At 43.3% G+C, this 10,423-nt stretch overlaps 1 protein-coding gene across 1 annotated transcript; it reads right to left on the reverse strand.

Annotated features, from left to right (window-relative positions):
• Positions 1 to 3,119: 3,119 nt before the first annotated feature.
• Positions 3,120 to 10,056, reverse strand: Cmtr2 (cap methyltransferase 2). Its single transcript, XM_028768672.1, has 2 exons — positions 9,921 to 10,056; positions 3,120 to 6,614 (listed from the first exon to the last, which is right to left on the reverse strand). The coding sequence occupies exon 2, from the start codon at positions 6,593 to 6,595 to the stop codon at positions 4,292 to 4,294; it is 2,304 nt and encodes a 767-aa protein (XP_028624505.1). The 5' UTR covers positions 6,596 to 6,614; positions 9,921 to 10,056; the 3' UTR covers positions 3,120 to 4,291.
• Between the last annotated feature and the right edge of the window lie 367 nt (positions 10,057 to 10,423).

Raw genomic sequence — 10,423 nt, forward strand, 5'->3', positions numbered from 1 at the left:
GTCTCCTCCTCCCCAGTGCTGGGATTGCAAGCACTCTGGGACAGGCATTTTAAGTGAGTTCTGAAGATCAAATGAAAGCAATACAAAGTGAGCCATCCTCTCAGCCCCAAGGACAGTTTTCATAAGAATTTCAACCTAAGGAAAAAAAAAAGTATTGCCACAAACGCAGTGTGCTGTCAGATAAAATTTTGTCTAGCTGTCTATCACAAGGGAAAGAATTTGCAAAGTTAATACTATCTTTGTATTTTATTTTGAAAGTAGAGAAGCCCTTCATTTACAGCCACAAACCAAAACTGGACCATTTGGACATCAAAAATGTGTAGGGGCTGGTGAGATAGCTACTCCTGCAGAGGACCTGGGTTCAGTTCCCAGCAACCTACACAAAGGCTAACAACTATCCCTAATTCCTGTTCTAGGAAATTTGACACCTCCCTACGACCTCCCTGGGCATCAGGCGTGCACATGGTACACATCTATGCATGCAGGTCAACACACACACACACACACACACACAGACACACACACACACACAGAGTAAAAACAAATAAATCCTTTAAAAAGAGTAACAGTGAAACAATTTAAAACGAACCACTGAAGCATCAAGAGTAATACTTGAAATTGACTAAAATGTAACCAATATATACTTGTCCAAAAGTCCCTAGATAACTTAAAGTAACACAACCACGATGACAATAAACCCTTTGCCTGAAATTTCAGAAAATGTAAGCCATAAGCTAAAAATATTACTGTGATACTGAATATTAAATAATATTACGTTTCCACTGACAGTGCTGCACTTGCATAAATGAATCGCGTATTACACCTCATTTGTCTTTTAATAGTCTCTAAGAAAAGACAATGATCAATACCTCAAGAAGATTACAGAAACATCATAGGTATACAGTCTACGATTATACAGTCTGCAGGTGAACAACAGTGGACGGACTTTACCATTTGCACTTGAGTACAATGAAATGTTTACCATGGTAGCCGTCACACACAGCCTGCAGACTTTCTAATAAAAAATACTTGTATCCTCATATGCCTACGGCCACACCTCTAGATCATGGTAGTGTAATTTCTTTTTTCTTTCTGTAATCGGCTCAAAATAAAATAATTGTTAAGGAGGCTTAACAACAAGAGGATGAAAAACACACATTAGAGGTTCAAAATGCAAATTCATTTCACATTATATTATTTGAATCACATCTTAAAATACAATTATTAATACATAACCTGAGTTGTCTATGTAGAGTAAAATTAACAATTTTTTTACTATCCCAGTAGGGATATCTTTTCAGTTTGATATGATGTTGAAATAGTTTTGGTTTGCTTTATTAAGATAGTATTTCTCTCTGAAGCCAAGACTTCAAATCTGTGGTGGTCCTTCTGCCTCACCATCCCACACACTTAGATTCAGGCATACGACACCACACTTAACTCTAAATCTCAACACTGACATGTTTCATTATTTCTACAGCTGTGACCAGTTGAAATACGAAAGGGAAGTCTATTATCAAGTAATTGAGCCTTTAAGTTAACTATATAGGAAAAAATTAATATGCGTTTCTTCAAACCACAGTGTGTGTACACACTGGTGCTTATGCAGGGCAGAGAATTTCAAGTGTCATTTCTCAGGAGTTATCCATCTCATTCTTTTTGAAATAGGGTTTTTCATGGGCTTGGGAGCTCACCCAATACGCTATGCTGACTGGCCAGCAAGCCCCAGCAATCCACCAACTCTACCTCCCCAATGCAAGGATTACACACATACCACACACCCTCCTTTTAATATGGATTCTGAGAATCAAGCCAGGTCATGTTGGCAAAGCTAAAACTTTACCAAGAGAGCAATCTTTCTCTCCTACCCAACCACCATTGAAAGATGACTGTCAGGGTGTGTTGGTTCAGGCTTTCAATTCCAGAAAGGTAAGAGTCCATCACCATCAGAGCAGGGAAGTGGGGCAGCAAACATGGGTTGGAGCCTCAAGCCAAGAGCTCACATCGATGGCAAGCAAGCAGCAGAGAGCAAATGGGGAGTGGCACATTTTTTTGAAACCTGAAAGCCCACCCCCAGTGAGGACCTTTCTCAAGTAAGGCCAAATCTCCTAGACCTCCCCAAACAGCACCACTCCCTGGGAACCAAGTGCTCAACGCCAGAGCCCTGGACGACATTCTCCCTCAACCCCCCATATAATTTCAATATTATATAGACTATTTAAAGATGTTCAAATGTTTTATATTATAATACAGATTAGTATTTTGAAAATTTCAATCTTTGATGGCCTTAGAAAGTTTTAGGGACTCAGCAGTTAAGACCATTTGCTATTCTTACAGAGGACTAGAATTTAGTTCCCAGAACCCACAGCAAGTGACTCACAACTGCCTAGAACACCAGCTCCAGGGGATGCACACTCTTCTGGACTCCAGGACCTCAAGGTAGATGCATATACTAACACATATGTATGTACACACACACACACACACACACACACACACACACACACAAATAGAAAAGCAAGTTTCACTTAGTCCTAAACTCAAACTTCCAACTATATCCTAATTAAATGGGTTAATAAGTAAAAATAAACCCCATTATTACTACCCACTATTACTAACAAGGCAGCAAAACAGTTCTCAAGAGTAGTTTCTCTCCTGGTAGACTGCAACTAACCAGAACTACCTTCAAGTCACTAGTAGGAAATGAAGTTCCTTCAGAAAGAAACCACCTCAGACTCTCATGGCCAGGCCATGCTCCTCTACCCCAGGCCCTGAAGTGTACAAATTCTCCCCTGAAGATTCCATAAATGTAACATTGAAGGAATAAATTTTCATGAAAGGGAATAAAACATTAACTCCCAGCCAACCTTCCTTTAGAAGTTTCCAACTTACATTTTTTTTGGGGGTGTGTGGATGAAGGGGGTTTCGAGACAGGGTTTCTCTGTATAGCCCTGGCTGTCCTGGAACTCACTCTGTAGACCAGGCTGGCCTAGAATTCAGAAATCCACCTGCCTCTGCCTCACAAGTGCTGGGATAAAAGGCGTGCACCACCACTGCCCAGCCCAACTTACATTTTTTAACTTCCTTACAATTATCTTTTAATGAAACAAACACAGAACACAACTGCTGAAGACTTTATTTGTGAATTGTAATGGAACTTGGAAAGAGCAGAGCATGAAAACCTTACTTATTAATCAGACACATGACAGAATACTTCTAGTTATTTAAGTAACAACAACAAAAAAAGCCCTAAAAATTTACATGAAGTCTAATTATGTACCATATAAAACTTCAAAGTAATGAAGGATTAACACATTGCTGGAAAAGTTCATTATATTATTAAATATATATTACTCAACAAAATAAAATAAAACTGATAAAATATCTATCTCACGGATAATAGTAAAGTGCTATTTTCACACTAAAAAAAAAAAAACTATAAAGATTAAGAATTTGTTTAGTCATCATTCTGGAAGAGTTACATTTTCCCTCAAGTGTTCACCATGACTATCACACTCCGATGTAACCCACAGGAGACTATGCACCAAGCCTTTAAACCATCTTTCCAGGACATTAAAAATGCCAACATTGCTGAAGGAAGCTTTTCATGACAAACGAATACTAGACACAATTTTTCACTGTACAAAAACGACCTTTGGTTTTAGCTTAAAGCTGTTCTTTCTTATTAGTTGGATAGTTATAGCTAGCAAAACAGTCATACAAAAAAAAAAAAAAAATCCACATTTCATTTCAATTCAAAGAAAACTGAGCCACTGACCTGAAGGCAATGAATGGCATATATCAAGAAATCGGGTATAGATCCCTGAAATCCACAGACATGTCAAGTGCTTCCAGGTAAACAGTGATGCCAGAGTGACTCACTTCCTGTAACAACCTCTAACGATAATAATTAATAACCTCTAACAATCACTAACAGCACCGGCCAGAGAGGACTCAGTTGGGGAAAAAGTCTGAATGAAGGCACATGTGCAAATCTGCAGCAGATAGGACCAGCTCCACTGCATATGCAAGCAAGCGTGGAGTCCCCAAGCACACATAGATGTCACATGATTAGAGGCTAGATACCATCAGTGCATGGCTCTTACCACAAAAACTGTCCTATGAATCATACCCTTCAGATCAGAACAAGCTAGGACTTCCCATAATTAAGTCCTTTAATACACAAATTAACATCTCTCCAAAATGAAAATTATTAAATAAATAGGGCAGGTAAAATGAAATCAGAAACCGTAAGCCACAAAACGGCACGTCATCAACGCCGTGTTCAGTTTTATAACTCAAGGCTGCCGATGGCTCTGTCTCTCTCTCCTTGGATAATCAAATGCAAATGCCTTTTAGCAATGGCAGTATTCAAATCCCACAAAAAATCAAGCAGGCTCCCCTGAAGGAGAACCTCCATTGGCACAAACTGTAAAACCTGCTGGGGGGCAGTGGGGTGGAGCAGTGTGCTCAAGAGTTCGTTAACATTCTGCAGAAACTGGAAAACTGGGTCTGGGAGGTTCTGATAACCAATGCACAGCAGGACAGCACAGGTCCTGAGGGGCTCAGAGGACGTGGGACAAGAGAACGTGATGAACCTAAAACAGCTGTGGAGGACAAAGGTCAAGCCAGCCATAAATCTTGTGAAGCAAGAAAGGATGGGCAAAACCATCACATCTCCGGTGTGAAGTTGCTTCAGTGAGTGTAGCAGGCAATCCAGGAACAGATGCTGGTATGCTGGGTCACCATCATGAAGCAACGAACAGCTGAAGGCTGGGAGTTCGACAGATTCCAGAAGCTGGACTTGCAGTGGAGTGTGCACTTGGAGATCACAGACAGTCGGTGAACCCACGAGCAGGCACTTGATTGGGTTGCTGGGTTCTCCACCCTGCTCATCCTGAAGGCACTTGGTAAGGCTCAACAACTCGGATAGCACCGACTCTTCTGAAAAGATGTGACAACAGCGGAATTGCTGCTTGGGACTGACCTTGGAGTCCACACTCAAAGCTTCTCCTAAGGACTTCTCGATGGCTTCATTAAGAGTCTTTAAAATTTCACTATCGCAGAAAGGAGAACATTTTACCTTCGGCAGTTTCTTTCCTTCTAAGATCTGCCATGAGTGGCACTCGAGACTGGAAGCAGTCCTTTCTAGGAGGGACTTCTGCCCGGGGTGATAGACGGCGTGTTCCTCCGCCCAACTGTTGAAGTAGCCTTTGGCTACTTTATCTTTCCATGAAAGGGTTTCCAGCATCTTCCGCTCATTATAGGTTTTAAAACACTTGTTTCTCTGTCCAAAACATTTCGTGTTCGTACTACAATCAAGATTGGATTTTTTAACGAGCCAGTGATTTCTAGAAAGAGGCTTCAGTTGAAATTTTTGCATAAAATATTGTACAGCACAGTCCCTTAAAGTATTCAATTTCTCTTGTTCCCCTGTTCCCATGCTCTCAAAAAGACGAATGTTCTCAGAAATAGTCTCTAACTGGTATCTATGAAAAAAGGAACAACACTCTTCGTGTTGCTCAAGAAAGGATTTGGGGAGCACATGATGGGGAAAGAGCGCCTTCCTGGTCATCTCAGTGCCGAAGTTCAACAACATCCTAGATAGCAAAGGATGGACAGCCTCTCTTCCCTTATAGGAGAGACACACCACATAGACTTCTGAGTTTCCCGCCTTGCTAGTAGCAGGTTTGAAAACGTGAACTCGGTCAAAGGAACAGTTTAGCAGGTACATGAGGTTCACAGAACAATGTTCAAACAATGTAAACATCTTTAGAACAAAGGAGCCACCATTTCCAAGAGTGGTCAGAGCAGTGACAGCTTCGCAATAAAGCAGAGAAGAGACTAAAGCTTCCTGTTCTCCTGGGTTTCCTTGGCAATCAAAACTCCCATCGGCGGTGACCAAGTGGATGGGTGACATGCCACTGAGGAAGTCCTGCAGCCCAGTCAGATATTTCAGGGTCATGATATCACCAGTATTATCTGGGCCGAAGTACCAGCAGTCCAAGGTATTTGCAATCAGCCGGTAGTCCGTAATCATCCTAAGATTGTCGTTGGCCTCATGGTATGGATTCAGGCTGTTAGCTACCCAACTCCACTCACAGGGGAACTGGTGAGACTTTAGATAATGGTTGAGGCTAGTTATGAAAGCGCCAGGAGCCTCACACAGGTGCAGAGAATTCAGTCTTCCACTCTGAAAGGCTTCCTGTGGAATAAGCGGGAAGCTGCACAGGATCTCCTGGAATTTGCACCATGCCTGAGTGCAGAGTTCTGCGTTCGCGGCCTTTTTGACATGAGAGATGATTTTTCCTGCCTTATTGGTGAAGGCAGTGTGACTGTGCCACTCGTCCAGCTTCTTGTCGCTCAGGAGGTTTTTCACTTCGTTGAGGGAGTTCTTCAAGTCAAGAAAAGCTCTGAACTCGATGTGCTCACAGGTGAAGCTCTCCGTGGGAGCTGGGAGCTGCCACTCACTATCGAGTGGCTTACGGTAGGAAAAGTTCTTGGCAAAAAGCTCGGACACGTCATTGAGGACGTCTGGGCTGAAGGCCTCAGAACAAGCTATTTGCTGAGCTGGAAGCTTTCTGCGCTTGCTCATCTTCAAACCGAGTTAAAATCTGGGAAGACAGAGCGGAAGGTTACAGGAGTCACCTTTACAGGGAGTGAAACAGCACTGGAGCACATCTGATCACACTCCGACAAATCCAGCAAACAATGCGAAGGCTGATGTCAGCACACTGTTACAAAGCAGAGCGACACGGAACAAAGGGGAGAGGCCTAAACAGCAATCAGTCCTGGGCATAAATTCCAGCTCTGCTACTTACAGTTCAATCAATGTCCTGGAAAATATGTCTTATTCTGGGGTTCAATATTTCTCTTATTTTAAAATATTGGTCTTTCAAATTATTTTAGAGGAGGTACACAACACAGAGTATTTAGTGGTGAGCGGCAGCTTTTGCCACAGCATCTCACCTGGCTCCTCCCCAAAGCTCTCTGTCCTCCGACTAGACACGACACACATTCTGTAACCGTACTTGCTTCGGCTTCATCCTCGAACGTGACCGCAAATCAAATGCCTTTTGGGACTTGCTATTCCCTTCATAACCCACCTTCCTGGCTGGGGATGTCTCCTACACCCCAGCCTGGCCAAGCCTCTCTGTTGCCAGCAACTTACCCACTTACAAGGGTTGCTTTATACACTTGTGATGACATTTCACTGAGACCAGTACTTTGGTGATATCAATCACTGATGTAAGCCATCACCTATTATTCATAGCTAGGGGTTTGGATCTAAAATGCTGTCCAAAGACCCTTGAGAGAAAAGTTTGGTTCCCAGTTTGTGATGCTACTTGGAGGAGGGGGAACCTTTAGGAGGCGGAGCCTAATGGAAGGAAGTTAGGTTACTGAGCAGCTATTAGGACCCCTGTCCTTTCTGTCCTTTCTTGGCTGCCATGAGGTGAACAGCCCTTCTCCTGCATACACTTTCCACCATGTCCTGCCTCATCATAGGGCCAATGGTCACGAGCCAACTGACCACCAACTGAAACCTCTGAAAAGGTAAGCCAGAATAAACCTTCTCCTAGTACAATGCTTATCGTAGGTGTTTCGACAATGTAAAGCTAACTGATGCATATCTTACACTGTTTGTAAACTAAATTGTACTTAAACCACTGGTCCTCTCGGTGGTTCTAAAACTGTCCAATGTTTTTCCTGGTACCTCTCTCAGATTCCTGACTCCCATATGCTTTGTTAGACAGCCCATACCTATCCTGTAAAATGTAATTGTTTCTTCTATCACTAAAATGTAACACGTCAAAAACAAAATTTAAAACTGAAAGAAAAGTCTGCAGTGAATAGAACTGCAGTCACTCTGCATTCTAGACCACAAGCTTGGCTGGTTGGTGGTCTGCCAAGATGGCTCAGCAGGTATAGGCGACTGCCGCCAAGCCTCTGACGATCAGAGTTCAATTCTGCAAACCCATTCGGTGCAAGGAAAAGAATGGAATCCTGCAAGTACGCCCACACATGTACACTCACATAAAAAATAAATGTAAACAAAGCAAAAACCCTAACAACAACATCAACAATATCAAAAAACCCCTAACTGACTAGGAAACCAGAAACATCTATGTTGGAGAGACAGAGGCTAGGAAAAAGAAAGATGGCGTTCCTTAATGGTATTGTTGGAAAGCTCTAAATTCCAGCAAGCGGACCGCTGAGTGTCCTATGTCACCCCACGGTAAATTGAGGCGTGCTTAAGTTTTCAACACATGCTCTGCGCTGATGTCACAGTCAATTCATCCGACAAATGGTTAGACATAAAATCTGTTAGACATAAAAAAACTGACAACTAAATCACCATCCCACAAAAAAACAGATACTTCAAGGTGAAAATCGTGAGTCGGGCACATCTCTTTGTACGCTGAGCAAGATGAACTCAAAGGAAATCTAAACTGAGAAATAAAGGTTAGCTATGACCACACGTGTGACTTCATGACGTTGGTGCTCTCTTTTACCAAACCTTTCCCTCCCTTTCCATCCTGTATTTTATCCTGTGTTCATCTGGTCCACAAGTCGGTAAGCTCCTTAAAGCAGTGGGTATCTTCTCTAATCATTTTGTTTGCCACAACTATTTACAAGTCCCACGTGAGTAGAGATGTCACAAACAGCAACATCATTTAACAGTTAGTAACTGTATTTAGAAAAGCTTCTAAGGGAATATGGAAACAGGGTATTTCTGCAGGCACAAAAAAAAATCCTACATAAGAGCAAACAGAAAATTGACTACGACAAGCTCATTTGTCCTGATTCACGCTGTGCTTACTGGGAACTGCAGCTACATTTAGATCTCAAATACGTCCTGTTTTGGAAAAAAAAAAAAGTCTGCTTTTAGTCATTAACTTCACATACTAATTAGTGGCTGTGGATAAGCTCTGAAATCTCACCGAAATTAAGTTGATAATTACCTTCACTTGCAAACAACTAAAGGGTTCAAATGCTCCAAGTTCCTGACTTGTACTTGAGCCTTCTTGCCAACTAATCTTATCATTACCCCCTCCCCTTACTCATTCCACTCCGGTCACACAAGCCTGCTGTTCACTGAAGACCCAGGCACATTCCACATCGAAACACCCTGCCCAGTACTGAGGAAATCTCTACCTGGGCTTTATTCCTCAACTATGTATATAGTTAATTCCCTCAGCTTCTCCTAATATTTGCTCGAAGGCAATTTACTCTGTGAAGCCTATCCTAACACACTTATTTGTAAATTACATCTCGGGCTCCCAATGTCCCTTACCCCACTTTCTTCCGTGGCATTCACATTTATCACTTATTTTTTCCCCTGTGTTGTTTGTGATTTGTCTTCCTCAACTTCCTCAAACTAGAATGTAAACCCCGCGTCTTTGCAGAACAGGAATCTTAATTCTAGTTACTTACATGCCATCCCAAAAGGTTCCAACAGTGGCTAGCGGGCAGGGAAGCACAGGGGCATTAACTGGATAAATGAACGAATATTACACTTAGCCCCAAAAAGAAAGCTCTGAACACAACAATATATTTCAATTTCACCCCAGCACTCCAATGCACGACTCCACGGAGTGGTATTAGTGAGGCTGATCAGTATCACCTGTAGTGTTTTGCAGGCTGCAGCCGGAAGGCAGGAAGCTTCCTGTTCAAAGCCACAAGGAAATGATTGTAAAATTTCTAAGTCCAACACCAAAGTCGTTAAGTTCTCAACAGCTGTCAGGTCTAAATGAGCATCAGGGAGTGTTATCAACGTTCCCGCCAACTTTTCCAAGGAAATAAAAACATTGGGGCATGTGCAGTGCTCACACCGGGCCTCCGGACAGCCACATCTCAGACACTCATTCGAGCAGTCCGGCCCCTGGTCCTCAGCGAACCGTCCCGGGACTGTCACTCACCGAGAAGCCGGATCCGCATTCCTTCAGCCCACGCCCACCAGAACCGCTCGAGCTGGAGTAGAGTAGCACTGCACACGCGGTTCCTACTCTAGCGAGCCACCTGCCACTTCCGCTCCCGGGAACAGCTTCCGGGGGTGGCGTCTCCGCTACGTACTCAGTAACCACGGTCGCGGACAAAGAGGCGGGAGCGCCTGGAAGACTGCGCGGATCCGCGCACGCGCAACTGGAGCCCGAGCCTCCTCTAGGCCACGCCCCCACCGGCTGCAAGGCTCTTGACAGCCACATTGCGCAGGCGCCCTCCAGGAGGCCTGGCGTCACATCACATGAGAGGACCGCAACTCCAGGCGCTGAGCTCTGGTACTGAGAAACGTTTCCTTCTCTGCGGGTCGCCATGGCAACGGAGCTGGGCTTTGGAATCCGAAGGTTTACCCTGGATGGATAGAAATAAATAGATTAGATAGATAGATAGATAGATAGATAGATAGATAGATAGATAGATAGAT

Source organism: Grammomys surdaster, unplaced genomic scaffold (genome assembly GCF_004785775.1).
Source record: "Grammomys surdaster isolate TR1022 unplaced genomic scaffold, NIH_TR_1.0 187, whole genome shotgun sequence".
Taxonomy (NCBI): Eukaryota; Metazoa; Chordata; class Mammalia; order Rodentia; family Muridae; genus Grammomys; species Grammomys surdaster.